Source organism: Gymnogyps californianus, chromosome 20, assembly GCF_018139145.2.
Source record: "Gymnogyps californianus isolate 813 chromosome 20, ASM1813914v2, whole genome shotgun sequence".
NCBI classification, from domain to species: Eukaryota; Metazoa; Chordata; class Aves; order Accipitriformes; family Cathartidae; genus Gymnogyps; species Gymnogyps californianus.
Window position 1 is genome coordinate 9,276,137 of NC_059490.1, and position 18,704 is coordinate 9,294,840.

The 18,704-nt window shown below is 37.8% G+C and overlaps 1 protein-coding gene across 4 annotated transcripts in view; it reads left to right on the forward strand.

Annotated features, from left to right (window-relative positions):
• Nucleotides 1–18,704, forward strand: part of VMP1 (vacuole membrane protein 1) — a 70,195-nt gene that overhangs the window by 30,542 nt on the left and 20,949 nt on the right. For all 4 annotated transcript variants that reach the window (XM_050908961.1, XM_050908962.1, XM_050908963.1 and 1 more), the window contains one exon: nt 4,034–4,165. In XM_050908961.1, coding sequence (XP_050764918.1) covers nt 4,034–4,165 — 132 coding nt within the window. The remainder of the gene's footprint in view (nt 1–4,033; nt 4,166–18,704) is intronic.

Here is an 18,704-nt window from a genome sequence, read left to right on the forward strand (position 1 = left end):
TTGATTTTTGGAGGATTTTGGTCAGCTAAGATGTTTTTTTCATTACATGTAGATTACTTTGAATTGCAGTTTACACAGATGCATCTGCTGTGAACTGCATGCCAAATTAACTTTATTTTACTACTGACTTCTGATGATTTAATTATTAAATTCTTGGTTGTCCAATTCAAATGTAGAGAGAGGAAATTCTGAAAATAGATGGTATCTGCTGTCTGCCCCTGTATTCCTTCTAATGATATGAAAAGATATATTAAGGCAACTTTGGTCACTACAACTTTTAAAATTATCAGCAGCTATGTTACTTGCAAAAATTCCAATTAGGTTGTACACATTACAGACTAAAGTAATGTGTAGCAGTACCAAAGTCAAAATAGTAACAGAGAAAGTGGACTTGCAGCCTTCTCAAGAAGCAAAGTACATCTTAAATTTCACTCTTTCCAATGAGAGGACAGAATTGCCTGAATGCTTGATAAGTAGCTAAACATACAAGTACTTATAAGACCATAAATATAAGATTTCTTTTTATTTTCTTCCTTGTCCCCCTCAGCTTAAGTTTGTTTAATGGAGACTAGAGTAATAAAAATGGCATTTACAATTACGTTTCTAGGGTTGCAAAATAAAAATGTAGCTCAGGGTAAACATCCATTGCTTAATCTTCAGCATGTAAAATAACTGAACTATGATGAGAATTAAGTAGTTTAGAAATGAGTTAATAGAGTTGCAAGCATTGAAAGCTTGTATCCTACTGAGCAGCCATGAGGGAGAATAAATGGTACCTTCAGTCTCTCGTTTGAGCTGCGTTTCTTGGTTCGGGCTAGGGAAAGGACAAGGGAATAGGACCAAGCGGGAATGTTTGTATCCCACTCTTTTCCCCCCCCTTTCTTTCTTCTCGCCTTCAAATTCACTGTCAGCTACCTTTTCACTGAACTCTGTCTCCACTAGATTTTCCCTTGGGAGCATCCTCTGTCGACCAGTGGTGTCTAGTGTAATGTTATGCTTTCTTGGAATGTTTCATGAGTACATAAACATTGCTTGCTAATTTCCTGTAAGCCAAATCAAGTTGGCAATTGCTGCTGCTTCTTCTAGTATGTTTCTTTTGTCCTAATTCCAGTTCACTTTTTATGGAAGCTGTTGAAGAAACCTATTTTTGATTCTGTCACTCTTAAACCAAATGTCCACTTAACAGGAAAGTAATGGTGACTTCCAGAAAGTGAAAAGGCTGGTTTTTGCAAATCAAAACCTTAGTAAAAAAAAAATGAATTTCATTAATTTTCTGCTTTTAAACTGAAATCAGGAATATTAAGTTTAATTCCTAATCTGGGTATGATTGAATGAGCTCACAAAATCTCTTCTTGTTTTTTTTTAATGGAACCAGCAACTTCTAATTAGATCTAAAATCTGAAGTTATGATAAATGCTGGATAAATGCAAAAGAAGAGGAAGTATTGGATGTATACAGATGTGCTCCTAATGCAGCACGTGGAGCCCTGTGAGGAATAGGTATAACACCACCAACAGCCTGTTTCCTTTAGACTTGTAAAGTGAAATTATGTTGAAAGGCTCCAAAGTGAAATCTGGCCAATCTGCTTGATTATTTGGAGGCAGACAGGAGGGTGGTAGCAGTATAAGTTTTCATGTGAAATGTTGAAAGCAGGTCTGTCCCAGGGGGGACTTTGCAGACCTCTGACTATAAAGCTACCCAGACTAAGTATCCTGCAAGGTTTGAATGCGGGGATTTATCTGCACAAGGGATTTGATTCAGATCACAAAAACATCAGTGGCTGTTTCAGCCAACTTAAACCAGGTACAGTTTTTTCCAAAGATTAAAATCATTACTAGTCCCCTGCATGTCAGTGATAGCCATTTTTGCTGATAATGAGTGTTACAAGGATTAAATATCACTGTATCTAAGGAATTATTAGGTGACATGAAAATGAAGCTTCTTTCAAGCACTGTAAAAGTTGGCTCCACCAGTCCTGTCCTGCAGAAGGACTCTCAAAAACAATCTGTTAGGTGTATGCCAGTTTTCACAGCCTTCCATCCCACAGGGACAAGGAATTCAATAGTGCCCTACATTTTTAATGTGTTGCAGCTTTTTTGTTTTTTACAAGAAAAAAAGGGAAAGAATAAAAATGTTTAATTGCTTAGGATTAGGAGAACAGGCGGCCTGTGTCCTGACCAGGAGAAAATCTGTTTTAAAGACTCTTTCTAGTGGAGTAATTTCCCAGTTTCCTTTTCTGAATGTATTTATGTAAAAGAATTTTGATTAGCATTTGCCTTTCCAATTTGTTGTTAGTCCAAGGAATCTCCATGTAAAACTGGCATTCAAAGTTAAATGGTGAAAATGGACAGCTAATGTTACAAAAAGCAGTTAAATAGTTCCTGGTTTGGATCCCTTAATTGCTTCTTTTTTTTTTTATGCACTTAAGGAACCTATCTCCAGCAGACATGAAATCATATGATTTTTGTTGCACTTCTGAAATGTTTTGTAATAATGAGCATGTGACTTATCCAATTTAAAGAAAGTTCATGTCCAGTACACGCATGCAAACCTCTTCCTCAGTTAACAAAATGTAGCCAAAGCAAATTGGCAGAGCCTGGAGAAGCAATGTGACTTTTTGTTCTTGCATCATCCTGAGAACATAACCTCAAGTTAATTTTTCTGAAACGTTGTTGCTACTGTTTTCAGGCTTATCTTCCCTTGTGCCAGAAATAGGCAGATTAATGAAGTTCAGCTTGTTGCACTCGTTTAAATTTTTCTTCTGTGGAAAACAAGGGCATAAACATATGAGGCTGTGCACTTTATATGCTTAAACCGAGAATTTAACAGTTTGGGTAACTGCAGAGAGCGGTGGTATTGAAAACCACAACCTGTTGATTTGGAATATCCAGAGCAGCTGGAATTCTCCCTTGCTTGCAGCTGCATATAGAGCAGGAACAAAGGAAATTGAAAAGCTTTTACATTGCTTCAAAGGAATAGAAAAGCATTTGTTACTCACTACTGACCCTAAGAGAGAAAAGCCATCTGCATGTAGCTAAGTTTTAGCACTTTTCCAGTGTGGTGCCCAACTATTGTGCTATTACCTGTCCTATATTTAAACCATTCTGAGTTTAGTCCAAGTTCCTGTTTCATTAGCCTCTGGTTATCCATATGTTTCAATCTTTTCTTTTCTTTTTTTCCTTGGTTAAGCTGCAGTTGCATTTACCCACAGGATCGAAATGAGTCATTTGATGTCCTGAGAAAACAAATATAATTTTCCTGTGGTGAGAAAGCAACCATGGTTTCATCTCGGGTTCTCTCGGCTTTCTTTATTCCATCTAAAGGAGAGAGAAAACTCGAGATCAAGCTTTGCTTAACCTTATTTTCCTTGCTCCTAGCTGTAGTAAAACTCGAGCCTGTTTTCTAATAAACACTTGCACAAAGTCTCATGACTGAACAAGTAAACTGCATGACGGCACCGGGGCGGAGTTCCCAGATTATTTTGAAGGCTGCTCAGGAGCAAGGGCTGTCACATGCCGGCAAATGTGTCTGGCATCATGCGGTGGGGTGAGATGGCAGTGCTGTGCTGAGTCAGGGATCGTGTCAGATAGCGGGGCCCCCGGCCTGGCCGGCTCTCCGGCTGCAGCGCAGCGACAAGCTACAGCCTCCCCACCGCGCCGGGCGCAGCTGGCCACCGGCTGCGGAGCTCTGCCGGAGCTGGGCAACGCGCCACTCTGCAGGGCCCCAGAGATGCGCAGATCGTGTCGTTTTGACCTTGCAGACCACAGCTCGGGAGCCACTGACTTGCAGCATGATAGTCTGCACTGAGCGAAGCTGAATTTTGCTGAACAAGGAAAGGGGGAAAGCGGAGTTTCAAAGGAACAGCACGATGTTTGAAACCGGGAGAAATGTGAATTTCTGGATAAAAGCAAACTTCTCAAAGCAGCTGGTCTCATCAGTTCTAATCATTTGAAATGTCCACGGGACTGTGCGTATCACATGTTTCCTGTTTAAGAATAAACACGAAAATAAATCAGAATTATTCTTTTCCCAGGGTGCTGGCACAGCCATTGGAGAGCTGCCTCCATATTTCATGGCGAGGGCGGCCCGACTCTCTGGTGCTGAACCTGATGATGAAGAGTACCAGGAATTTGAGGAGATGCTGGAACATGCAGAGACTGCACAAGTAAGAACAGTGCACAACAACAGTATTAATAAAATACAGAACAACTAGATGGAGTAAATAACCATTCCAATGAAATGGGAATGGGCCAAAAAATCAGTTGATGTGAGTTCACAAGGGACTTCCCAGGGATGGAAAAAGATCCTCCACTGGGTAGAGATACCTCCGGTGATGGGAGGATAAGAATGCAGCTTGTTGAAGCATATACAATAGTGCAGCCAAAGTATTTGCTTATAAATACTGCATTTATTTAGACTTCCAAGAACAGCACAATAAAGGTAAGGAGAAAGTGGGCTAACAAACCAGTGATAAAGGAGGTGCCATTCCATAATCATGGTTGTTATAGCTGCAGTTAAAGGCTCCCTGGGCCAGGAGATGATTTTCAGTCAGCTCATCCCCTTCAGATGACGTTTGCCTGCCTTGCCACTAACACCCTCAGGGGCCAGTGTGTGACCCATTCATCAGCCTGAGGAAACATATTTTTCCTGATATGAAAATGCAACCAAACTGCTCTGAATCCCTTTTTGTTGGTCTTGTCATTTATTTTCTTGATGGATTAAATACTGCTTGTGTTACAGCATAGTTTGCAACTGATGCTGTACATCAGTCAGATATTATTGTAGATAATTTTTCATTCAGGTCAGGAGTTTGCATCCTATTCACAAGTTATTGATAATGTTTTAGAAGAAATTAAACATTTTTTCTTCAAACTACTTGCCACTGAATTTCTCTTCTGTATTTTTCCTTTTTATCCTGTTTTGTCTGCCACTAAGTTGAAATGGGTCATGAGACTGCTATTAAAAAACCAGCAGATGCTATTTACCATGCACTGCTGTCTTTAAACTGTTCTGCCAGGGTATTTTCTTGATATAAATATATACTTTTACTTTTTTTCTCCTTCTCTTGAAAAAATGGGTGAAGCTTTTCCATGAAAGAAAGTGGTTTGTCTGGAAATATTGAGTGCAATCTAGTAATTCTAACAGTGAACCCTGTGTTTCCTGAGAGCCTTCCCCTACTATAAAGTTCCAAAGGGTTTTTCTGCTATTGTAAATAGTAAATTATTCCATTTCTTTAAAGATGGGGGGGGGATATGATTCTTTTTTATTTACTCTATCATCAGTCTTTGCTTTGCAAGGTAATCTCTAAGTGTATAAAAATCAAGTCGTGGTAAAAAGAAAAAAAAGAAGAATGAAACCAGTCGAATACATGACTCGAGAGCTGAAATGCTATCTGTGTTTACTGAAACTCTCCCAGCAAATTATATGCGTGTACAGTTGTGGGAGCAGCCAGAGTTGGTTTCCAGAACGCACAGTAAGATTCTTGGGAAGAAAACTTTTTCTAGAGAGCATTTTGTCAGGACAGGCCAAAATATAGCTAGCTGTATTGACTGCCCTTAGTAAACGAATGGCGTTGTGTAACTAATTAAGAAAAATGATGGTGTTATTTACTAGTACTTTTGATATTATTTTCTTGGCAATTGAATTTGGATTGAAGCGTGTTGTTTTGTGGATGGATGGCCAGGAAAAAAAAAATTCTTTTTAAACTCCACTTGTGGTTTGGTTTCTATAAAACTCTTTTAACATGAGGCTTTGACAATCCGATTAAATTGTATTGCGCTCATAAAACTGACAATTCAGTTTTTTCCATTTGCTAATATGACTTCCTTTTTGCTTTTGGCTTCAATCATGTTTTTGCTAGATGTCTGTGGGAGACAGGCCTGCCTTTTCCTATGACCCTGAGTAAATCCCAATCTTCAGCATAGCTTATCACTATTTTGTTCTGTAATTGCTACTCATGAGCAGTTATGATGTCTATTTTTAAATTGCTCAGTAACAATTTTTATTACCTACATCAGCTTCTCCCACTCTCCCAAGTTGAAGCCTTATGCTTAAGAAAACACGGGGGATGTGACAAGTATCTTATGCCATGGAGACTACTACAAATGTTTGACGTCAAATGACAGGAGCCTTCTTTCAGTATCAGGGTCTCGCTTCAGCCTGCCTTTTTGAAAGGCATGAAAATGGGTGGGTTCGATTTTGAAGAATAGCTTCCCCCTCTACTTCTGCTGAGCTGCTATATGCCTACAAGGCAAAGCCAAATGGTTTGACGTTTTTGCCTGCGTGTGTTTTGTTTAGAAAGCTTGTCGCTGCTATTTCTCAAAAACAATGGTAATTTTGAGAAACAGATGAGGATCCTCTATGGTGAGAATAGACCATGAATATAACATCCAGCCTGAAGGATCTGTGAGGGGGAACGTGCTTGCTAGCTTGCCACTTTAAAAAACAACAAAAAAAGGAACCTAAAAGGACTAAACAGTGTAAAGGTTTAGTGCCCCAAAGTTACACAGAGTAAAATACTATTTACTTTAAAGAGTCTATTGATAGATTTTCTGTCATAAATCTCAGATCTAAGTGACCTGTCTCCTTGAGCTAGGTTTTGAGAAAACTCATTAGCCTGCAGACGATGTGTAAGTCTGCCTTGTACTTTCCATTAGCATACTTCAGAAAAAGCCCCTCGTTTTAAAGGAACACTCACTTCTCCTTTCTGTGTGTCCCTGTGTGTGCACGCCAGTGAGTTAGTCCCAGTTACATAAAGGGAGTGTCAGAGCTTCTCTTGCCTCGTGGCTGCTCTTGTTAAAATCGAGCAACTTTGCCCTGGAGAAGGAGTGCGGTTTACAAGCAGGGCTCTTTTTTCTCAGAGCTCCACACAATGCAGAGCCCAGCATGCTATAGGAACAGAGCAGCTCAGTCTGATTTGTTAATACTTAAGGCAGTATTTAAAAATTACAAATGTTTGAAACGGTATCTCGGTTGCTGTTAACTCTCTTCCAGTCGAATTCCAGAGCGACGAAGTTTTTTATCGGAGCTCCCCTTTTAGCCATGGGGAGTATCTCCAGTGCAGCCGTTCAAACCAACCTCTCAATTAGGGGAAGTGAATCTACTACTTAGTGCTGGGGCAGCACATTGGTAATAATACAGTGCAAGCATACTTTTGTACAGCTTCGTGTCTACACACACATGTGCAGGGACTCTCTTTTGCCAGTTTAATAGTTGCTGATTGTTAAGTATTCTCATCTTTTCTCTGTCATGCTGAAACACTTAAAGCTGACGGAGGTTTCTGGTGAAAATGAAGCTTTTAATGCCAGCTTCCCTCAAGGTACTTAGTGATAATGCGTAATGCGTGGGCCCTTGCTGTATCATGGTACTCCTTGCTAAGAGGAGAAAGTACTAATATCTTTGCTGTATATCTAATCCTTAATGACTGTAAGTGTTTGGATTCATTAAGTGGCATATTTTGAAGAACTAATGATTTACACATTGGGCTTTACTTCTGTGCAGCGTTGCTGCAGCCAAATTTCCATGTAAAAATATTTTCTAGTTGCCTATGTTACTATCAGCCACTGCTGTTTGTTTACTTTCCAGACTGCGTCCTGCCTCTGAAAGAATACAAACTTGAAAAAAGGGTTAAATCCATAGAAATGCTGAGATGCAGCAGGACTGGTTTGTAAATGATTGAGTGCCATCTGCACACTGAGTGTCAGTTGTTGCTGGGACCTGTTTTTGACTCCACTGAACCTTTACTGGTTGTGGTTTGTCTGGCCATCACATGACTTCTCTGAAAATTCCCCCTCCCCTCCATTTCCAGTAAACTGTTTGAACAGGAGTGACTCAGACTGAAACCAGCTTCCCTGTAACCACAGGGCTTGTTAGAGAATTTGTCAACGTGGACTCAAGAGGGTTTGTATTAAACTAAGCTGCAACTGCTTCAGTTTGCATTGCGTCAGGAGTTCCACCGAACAACTTCCTGCTCGGAGAGTCGGCTTCTTGTCTGCAAGGAGTTAAACTGATGAACTTTTGCGATAGTGACAGTTAGGCACATGTTAAACCCATCTTTCCAGCATTTCTGAAAGGTCTGGTGCCTTGAGCTGGATTGCTTTTCCACATCTTCATGTGGGGTTTCTCTTTTCAGAAGCAGAACAAAGTACGCTACCACACCCAGCCATGGTTACTTGGAGAACCCAGCACTGTGTTCTGACACGACACTGTGACTTAATGCAAATGGAATGATTAGGTTCAACTAATAAGCAAAATGTTACTTAATTAGCAGTGTAAAAGAAGATGGCCAAATTAGAAATGGATCTCTCCCATGATTAAACTAACAGCTAGTATCTGATAAGTTCCTGCTTGAAAAGGATTCCCTGGCTGCTGGCTTGTTTAATCAAAAGGTTTTAAGGGTGTTCGGTACAAGAAAAAAGAAGTTGAAGCAGACCACAAGTACGCTTTTATAAAGCAGTTATCATAAAAATGGAAGTGGTAGAGACACATACAATAACTGGAAAACCTTGACTTCTTTTTTTTTTTTTTTTTTTTTTTTTGCTTTCCCAGAAATAACTTGTCTAAACCCAACATCAAATTCCGTTCATAATTTCTCTTGCTCACTCTTCCAGTCACCCCCTTTCCTCATCAGCTTCCTTTCTTTATTAATTGTGCCATACAAGAAAGAGATTGCTGGTGTTTGGTCTAGGCTGCCTGATGGCTGGCCACCAGGAGGCTTGTCTTCACACACTGCATTCCTGAAGATGCCTGCATTTGTTAATATAGGTAGGGGAGGTATCTTGCCTCTTTTATCTTGGCCCATAATTAAATGGAAATTCAAAACTAATCAAACCTTGAAGCTTCACTTTACAAACGTCCTATGAATGCTATGAGTGAGATGGCAAACTGACAGTGAAATAATAGTAAAGTTTGGTGTGGTTTTTTTTTTTTTCCACAGACAATATAATAAGCAGTGAATATACTAAGTAACAGCTTAGTTTTAAATTGTTCTCCAAAATTACTGAGTTGAAACAAGCTTTGGAATGAGTCAATGAGAGCTTTAAATAAGGGAACTGGTTACAGAGGACTTCCTGAGAAAAGAGGTAGCAAAGAGTTAATACAGGCAGAGGGTAGACAATAGGAGCTATGAGTAACAAATGTGTAAGCCACCTCCTTGCTGGATTTCTTTGGACACTGGCAAGAGAATAGGGCAGTCTTGTGCCTGCATTGTTCTATTCATTTGCACACCTGCTTACGATAAGGAAAAAACAGCAATGAGCATTACATTACGTTTGCTAATGGTAATCTAGAGATGACTTTTTCACATTCTTCTTTGAACGGCTCTTTGTGATAATGTCTGTTCCCTAAAACTCATTTACGTGGCCCTCTGTCATTTTAATGTTTAGTGTGTAAGTACATAAATCAGAAATTATGGAGCCACTGAAGAAATCTGGATTACTTTGCAATATTTTCACTCAATATCAGGATATTAGCTCAGAGGAATTTTTTCAGTAACAAATCTCTCACTTTACAACAGTAATGAGCCTTTTCAGAAAGAACGTCACCAAGTTTACTGGAAGTCGTGCAAGCTGCATTTGCACTGGAGTTGTGGAGAAGCAGTTAGTTGAACTCTGCCATTGGATTTGCATGCCCTGTTCTATGTGTGTCGGGAATGCTCAACACAAGTTTCTAAGGGAAAAATTTGGCTCTAAATACTTGATATTTCACTCCCCAGTATTCTGAGAAAGACCAATAAATGATCAAAAGTTTAGGTCAGATAAGCTACTTCAAAAATATTTTTTCAGGGAGAGCCTTCAATAACTGGTAGAAATTAATTATGGTATCATAAGAAAATGGCTACTTTTTTTTTTCCCCTTGCTCCAGACACTGTTTAAATATCTGTGTTGTACAAGAGTCTGGTATGCAGACCACTTCTCTAAGCTGTCTGGGAACCTCTGCTACTTCAGAGGGAGAACAAGCAAGAGGTATGCTTAGCATTGCACATCTGCTGGCTAGGCTGAGTAGGAAGACTGGTGTGTGCAAAAGGCTTTGTCAGCTGTGTAAGAAGTTGCTCACTTTTATTCTACAAGTGATTTCTCTGTGCATGGAATTTCTTCCTTAACTTATTTCTAAGTTCTCTGTGGAGGAACAGTGTATTTTTTTCAGTGCTGGTGACTTTGGTTCTGATTTGTCAGAGATTGAAAAGGTCAATCTATTTGTCTGGTTATCAAAAATTACTTCCTTTCTTGATGATGGTGGCTAAAGCAAAGCAATAACTTGCTTCATTCCAGCAAACATGAGCCCTTCCTTACAACGTCTGCATCTTAAACTGCCCAAAAGTAGGACTTGATAATTTGTAATGGATTAAAAAAAATTGACAATATCCTGGAATTGCTTGTCACTCACTATAACTAGATCGGCAGACCTGTGGTTACAATAACTAATTGCAGTTGTAGCCTTGACATAAATGAGCGCTCACTGTGCAGCTGCAATGGTATTTGAGGCAGCCAGCATGTTGGTGGAGGCAATGCCAGCGTACGCTTTCAACTGTAGAAGCAAGGCTGCAGAGGTCAATGGCTGATGTGTGGGAACCAGAGTGAGAGGATATTCTTTTACTTCATTCTTCTCTCTGTAGGTGGCTGCTAGTATCTCGTTATGGAATCGCAGAAAAATTCATCTTGAAAGGGACCTGAAGCAGTTTCTAGTCCAACTTTTTGCTCAGAGCAATGTCATCTATGAGATCAGCTCAGGTTCCTCAGGGCATTGTCAAGTCTGGTCTTGAAGCCCTCCAAGACTGGGGACTGCACAACCTCTCTGGGTAATCTCTTCCAACGCTGGACTGTCCTAACGGCCTTGCTGCTTCTCTGACATGCCAAACTGACAACTCTCTTCCATGAAACAGATTGCAGGATCTGCTCACTGCCAGATCTCCTACAAGATGTGAATAGAAAGTAGTTCTTTAGCAAGCAAAGAAATAATAGATTTTATTTCGTGCACCACTATAAAATTGCATAGTGTCAAAGGGGACATGTTGCTTCATGCTACTACACAGACCTGAATTGAGGAGTAGAGGTGGCAGGAGATGTGGTTAAAAGGGCTACTGCTCTATAGGACAGATCTGATAAGACTGAAAGGACGTGCTGCTTCCTCTTCCTTCAGACTGTTTCCTTTAATTGTGTCTTACTCTTTACAAAATTTCTTTATTCTTACAGTGTGAAGCAAAAGGACTTTTTATGTAGAAGTCTGAGAGTTTCAGTTCTAGCTGTGGAAAATGCTGGCATTAAGCTTGAGTGTGCCTACTAATTCGTTGAGCTCTGTAATATGTGTTCATTTTGGTATATCACTTCCAAACTTGAGCATGGTGTTGGATTGTAACAGTCTAAAATCTGGAAACTAAAGCTCCTGAGATGGAGTTTATTATGAAGAAGCATTTGCTGGTTCTTCCCCCAAGGTCTAGGGGAGAGGGAGAAGTGAGGGAAATAAAATGTTCTTACCATGGTACAGTTGGTTAATGAAATGAAGAAAATACCTAGAAGTTCCCAATGCTAATGGTCTGTTTAATCCAGAGCTGGTTGACTTCCTTCCCACTCATGTTAATGGGAGGTCTTATTTACCTTATAATGGATCCATTACTCCGAAGTTTCACACTTCTACTCCAAGACAGGTTAAAATTAAATGACCAGGGAAAGCAAAGCTTGCTGTTGGAATGAACACTTCACTGTTATGCTCTGCTCCCACACGACTTGCAAAGGATTCAACTCTGCACATGGCTCTATCTATAGCTTCTTACGTCTTTTTTCTAGCAGCAGTTTTAAAATCTGATTATAAGGACAGTAGGTTTAACTGTATTTTCTATGGAAAAACTTCACTTTTTCTGGCACAAGAACTAATTGTAGTTACTCACATGTCTGAGTTTACAAAGTCCCAAAGATGAGCATCTTTCCAAGTATCTTTGTGGATTGCAGCGTCACCCCTTAACATGCAACCACCCTCAAGAATTTGAACACAAACAGATGTGAAAATAAATCTGTGCATTTCCCTCACCAATCTGTATTCAGTATTCTTGTCCTAGGAAAGGCTAGTAGAATTATTCACCTGTATATTTGGTTTCTTGTTGACTTAGGATTTGTATGTAGTACCTACTGCATGCTCATCCTTGCCTACAAATGTTCTGAATAATGGTTTGAAATCTTACTTGCTTTAAGGTCTCAGATTTCTGACATAGTCTATTTAATGAGGTTTTGTAGGTACTGCTATCTTGTCTTTCCACAGTTCTTTGGTAAGGCCTGTGAAGTCAAGGGCCCAGTTTCATTTCTGTTCAGTCTTCTTCATATTGTACTTTCTAAAGCTGTGTTTTCATTTTCAACATGGACATATTTTTCTCTTGTAACTTTCCCATATGATTACCCTATTCCTTTTCCAGAATTTAATGTCTCAGAAAACCCAGACTTCTTGTGAAGTGACATTTATTTCCTTCCCAAGCTTAGAATTTGAGCCAGTCCTCTTAATCTGGAATGTCTGTCCTATGCGTATTGTACGTAAATACCTTTTGTCAAACCTCAGTGCTTGCTTAGATCTGCCACCTTCCCTTAGCTCCTTTCAGTAATCCTTGAAAACCCTTTTTGTCTTTTGACAGCCCAATTTCCAAGACAGGGCCTTTCTTTCCCAGAGTTTTGAGTGATAAGTAAGTTTAAACCTTACCTCTCACACCCTCTTCTCTCCAGGCATCAAGATGGAAATATCCCCTTTTAGTTTGCCCCTTATTTGCATGAAGCTGGAATTATTTTTGAGAAAGCTAGAACAGAGATCCAGGGCCGCAGCCCTTTGCATACGTGTTTAGATGTTGAGAGTCATTGCAGCTGACGGAGTGGGAGATCAGCACCGCCATGAACCACTGTCAAAATATTCCTGCTCGCAACTTCCTGGAACCTTACTCGTGAGATCTGTTACCTTTGATGTCTTGCAGGAGAGGTATGAAATGGTTTCTTTGGTCACTGAGTAATGAACTATTTGCAGCGATAGGCAACGGCTATCAACTGTATCTTGATCTCTGTTCTCGTCGTCTTAACTCCAGGTTACTGTGTTGATCATTAAACGTCAGTGCTGATCTACTGCTTTCTTAGCATGGATGTATGTTGTAACCTCTCAGCCTGTAGGTAGCTATCCTACTTCTTTAAAACTGCTCTTCTGCAGTTAATACGTTATTTCAATGAGTTAATAAATCTTCCCAGTCCTCTGAAATTCTAGAATTCATTGCCTAACCACAAATGGTCATTCTCCCATAAGTTGTGTTTGATTCCATTGTGTTGTAATAGAAAGCCAGAAGAAACAAAATATTGTGCAGCTCATTTTTAACATAACTCAGATTTTTACATAAAAGAGAGCACTGTCTTTGTAGGCAGCTTTTTAAATGTTAAGGAATTTATAATTTTAATAATCTGAGACAGTAGCTTCATACATCGTCTTCAATCTTTGGAAAAAAATGTTCTCCTTTCAGGTGGTTATTTGGATAATTAAACTTTGTTTCTAGTAAGAAAATATATAATAATAATAATATAAATTATACTCAAATCTTGAAGGATTATCCACTTCTTCCTCACATGCAAGTTACACATTCGTGTCAGGGGAGTCTGCTGGCACTGCGATAAATACGCATCTCTATGGCAACTTCAGTATTCTCCTTGCTTGTAGAGGACCATCAAGGTGCAACACATTCACTTCAGATCTCTGTTTATGTCTTTGTATTTTTTTAATGTTCATTCATGATCCTGTTTTTCGTATTAGAGTAACAAATCCTACATAACCCCTCTCTTCCAGAAATCTATTTTGAACTTCTTAAGGCTACCATCTGCTCAGTAGTTAATATCCTGCCTGAGCGATTGCATTAATACTCACATCACTGACTTCCCCCTGGTCCTGCATTAAGGCCCCGTCTTTTCTTACTCGTAGAGAATACGTGCATATGAACTTCTGATTGAATTTAGTCTCATACTTATATATTCCTTCCCTTCTTTGCTGGCCTTCCTCTTTGTGCTACATCCACCAATGTACCGGTATTACCAATATATTTGTAAAGCGCTTGACGTATTTGCAGCAGAAAAAAATTATGATAGAAGAAAGGTTTTTCTGGGCCTCAAATCATTCAAACTCTGGATCATATATTTCAGAGATTGACAACTGTCATCACTGCTGCAGGCAAGGAAGAGTTGGTTCGTGATAGGGAGTCATAGCTTTCTTGGTGCTCTGAAAAACGGATTGCAACTTCATGTTAGAAAATAAACTGTTATATTATATAATCGTTGTAGGCCCATCTGTGCAGTCTTTCAAGAAAATATCTTCTGTTGGAGTCTTATGGGTTCTTTCTGTAATGACTCTGGGATTCAATCCAATGCTGATTATTCAGAGCTCCTTGGTAACCATCAACTCGTTACTTGCTATGGATCCATCAACAATCTCTGTTCTTAGAGATTAAGAAAAAAGAGGCTTCACAATTTCAATGTCAACAATAAATTGTGACCATTCTGTTTTCTGATAATAAATCAGTGTTACAGAGGGAAAAGAGTAAACATTGATTTTTAATTTTTTTTTTTCCTCGAGCTTGTTAACTAAATCTAGTGAGATGCTCTTCACTCAAGTAGAGAAGAGCTTGTGCAACTTACTTTACAATGAAGGGAGAAAGAAGAAATAGAGATTAAATTATAAATGGAAACAAAATAAAACAGAGGGATGGGACAAAGCCTGGTAGTTAAGGCAAGATTGTCCATTCTCTCTTTCAAGAAGGAGGGCTTTTTTTGTAGGGATAAATGGTCCATGTTAAGTTATACTGAAAGCTGTACTGTAATGCATATTTAAAGGAGGAACATTGTGGTAAATCTTACTTCGCAGCAAAACATGTAATTTCTCTTTACTATCCCTTTAGGTTTGGAACTTTGGGAGGGTTTTTTGCTTTTGCAACATGTAGTAATGAAATGCTGGTATCAATAAAATGTGCCATTTTACTGAAGGCAGATATGAAGCAAACTTCCTCGAGTCGCCAGCTGAGACTTGTGAATCAGTATTTCAGCACTGACCTTTTTATGCCTCTCATTTCCATTCCAGTTCTTGAGATCTGATGATTAACCCAATGAAGTAATGTTTAATCATTTAACCTTCCTTTGCCTGTATTGTAGCAGTCACAGGAAATCTATTTCCAAACCAAAAAACCAAATCATCTTTGAAAGGGACATAGTGAGCTAAAGTATCCTGAAATGTTACAGAGAATGAATCATATTAGCTGAGAGTCGAGTCCAGTCTAGATACTTTAATTTTGGGGGAAAATGTTTTGCCTGTAAGTAGCTGAACTTTTATGTCTTTTTAATGATTTATTTTTTTTTAAAGCAGTAAGTTATGAAAGTTGTTTTGCATTTATTTCAAATGCTTTAAAAAGTAGAGAAAAGATTGTTCCCTGTGCAGGCTTTATAACAGAAAAATTATATTGTGAAATAGGTAAAAGTTGTGAAACTGATGATTGTATTCTCTGAGAAATGAAACTTTTAAGGTTTTTTTATTATTGCAGATGTCGCAAAGATTTGACAAATGAAATTTAAGGAAGCAACCAAACAGAAGTATTTCTGAACTTGTTTTCATTAAAGTAAATGTTGAGACTGCAAATACATAGTTTTATTGCAACCCTGATGTGTATATTACCATGCAAATTGTTTGTAGCTATGATTACATTAGATCATAGAAAATAGGGAAAAAAAAAAATCCTTAATTTATCTCTTTCGACTTATTAGGAAAGTTTGAAAAAGGAAGACAAATTAGAAGTTCTTGACTGAAATTTTTAGAACTATAGCTGTGTTTTCCATGGAGTACTTGGTAATAGACAATAAATGTAAAAAACAATGTAAATGTAAATAACAATCTGAGTAATAACTTTAAAAAAAAGAAAATTATGAATTAATAAGGTGAGAAAAATTGCCCCAACGTTTGTTTGGGTGGAGTTTTTGAGAGACAAACTTGTTACTTTTTTCAACACTTTCATCATCGATTTTATAACAAAAACTGTATGTTTTTAGCTGGAGGGAAAAAATTAGTTTTAAGGCAGCCTTGAATTTTGCAGCAGTCTAGAAATGTGGGTGAGGGAAGCTGTTTATTTTTAAGAAATCTGATGAAAAATGGTGCACTGTGCTTACACTGAGTTAATACAGTCAATCTATGTATAATTATAATAATATATTTTATTAAACCAGCTGTGCTGCAAGCATTCGCTTGTAGGTCACTTGCTAGAGAGTTTGTTTCCAATTCCAACTTGTGAAAATTCATACAACAGTGTATTAGCAACGCAGTCTAGGATAATGGGTAAAAATGTTAAAATTAGAATAGAAACAACTTCCATTGAAATATATCATGGACCTATTTGAATAATTGGATTGCAGTGTTTTATTTTAAAGATACTTTACAATGAGATTTATGGAGCTGTGAAAAAAATCTTTATTGGCTTATAAAAGTGAAAATACTGTTCTAACCCCATGAGCATTGTGAAATGGTGAACAAAATAGGAACTGAAAATATCATGGTCACATTCAGCTTTGTTGTAGAGTACGAGGGGAGACGTCTTATGAAATTCCTACATAAGGCACTACTTTTCAGTTCACCTTTTCAAAGAACAAAATCTGTTGTTGAAAGGACAAAGTTACTGTTATGCTTTAGCACACTTTTTCATTTCAAATTAATTTGTAGAGAAATCCTGAAGACACATTTCTACTTTGGTATTTGGTTCAGGAATTAGAATACCTGTTGTCTCCTTAGTGTGCTGCATTTTATTTCCTTTGTTGATAGCTGTGTGATCACACTCTGCAGAAGAGTCTTGCATCCTTTTCAGCTCAGGTCCTAAATCCGCAGTGGGACTGAAGGTGTATATTAGTGCTGACCCGTATGGGTGAGCATATATTACCTCGTTTCAGTTTTGTTTACTAACTTGGAAATAATGATGAGGGAATTTTAGTTTGAGAAGGAACTGCCGTCGATGTTGCAAGATTTTTGGACTTGGTTCACTGGCAAATTATTATGTTTTGTATTTTATAACAATTTCTGTCAAAATACACTCTTTTAATGGAAAAACATGAAAAATTTTCCTTTACGTGTCATGTAGGCATGTTCTAGACCTGTTTCTACTAACATAAGTTCAAGTGTTTGGTGTCAGCCTCACTGGGAGTAGGTTTTAATCACTCATGCATACTGTATGTATCCTAGAAGTTAAACAGAAAAATAGCAGGAACAAGTTTTCAACAAAGAGTGAATATTTCATCTATTCCATTTTGCAATAAGACATTCACGATCCCAAGGTGCTACTCCTGGTGAAAGTTAGCAAATTCAGCCCTTATAGAATATTCTAAAGGGTTTTTATGTTCTCCTGTGGTTAAAAATGTCCCTCTGTAAGATGTAGGAAATCTCATTTATTTGTTTTTTTTTCTTTAAGTTGAAGTATTTTTTTTACTTTGGGTTATTTTTTCAAACATGAGGTATAGTAAATGGAATTATTCTGATTTCAATAGGAAATTTTTTTATTTGAGAATGTAACTATTTTTAAAGCACTGTAATAGAGAAAAGTTACTACTTGAAAAAGGGGTGTAAAAAGATAGCGAATGACCTTATCACAGATTTTTTTTTTTTTAAATCTGGCATAGAAAGTTATGTCAGTTCTATAGTTCAGAATTTAAATAATATGCAAGAACATTGTCAAGTAATTGTAATTTACTTGCATTGGTGTACAGTATTGAAGGTTTCAACAGAATTGTAACAAAGTTAAAATTGTATAATTTTTTTTTATTATTATCTTGTAGTTGCTTTAATCAATAATTAACAATATTCTAAATTCCACACTTCAGTAGTGTGGAATTCACTTGTGGAATTCAATTCCGCACTTCACTATTGAAGCGTGGAATTTAGAATATCATTAATTATTGATTAAAGCAATTTCCTTTGTGAAATTATCTGATAGTTTTCTACAAAATGTGAATCAGTGAATATTGCATTGCTACTGGAAAATCAGCTTTTTATTGCTTATTTGTAGTTTTTAAAAAAAAAATTAATAATTACTTTTTAAAGTTTGCTGTTACCAAAGATGCTCAGCTTTCTATAACTACTGTTGTCGAGCCTGAATAGGTAATACTGACCCTGTTTTTAACTTTTGGACAGTTTTGCTTCAAAAGAATGTTATTCTCATGTGAATTCACTTCTCACATTCAAATAAACTGCTTGTGAGAGTCTTTATTTTTGCTTTTTAAAATATGTACTGTGCATTTGGTAAACTTTGAGACTCATGAGTTTGTCATGGGTATATTTGAAAGTTATGATCACAAAATAAAAGTAGGCAGCGTGTTCTTAGCATGGCTTTGTAAAGAATAGCTCAAATGTTATATGGTCTGCCACCTTTGTTGCTTTTAAAGTATTTTAGATTCCACTCTATGGATTTAATGAACTTTACAAGTCTGTTGTAGAGAGTACCTGGAATTAGGTATTTTGATTAAGATCCTGGGTTTGAGAGAAAAAAATCTAAGGATATAATGGGATTATTATATTCTGGTTTTGTGTTTTGAGAAAGTACCTTTTTAACATTGTAAATGGTATTGAAGGAATTAATTCCCTTCGCTTGTTTAAGGAATAAGGTATAAGCACCACTGGCATTTCAAAGCTATGGGGAAATAAATACTAGAAAACCTGATTCCATAGTAGTGTGAACTTAC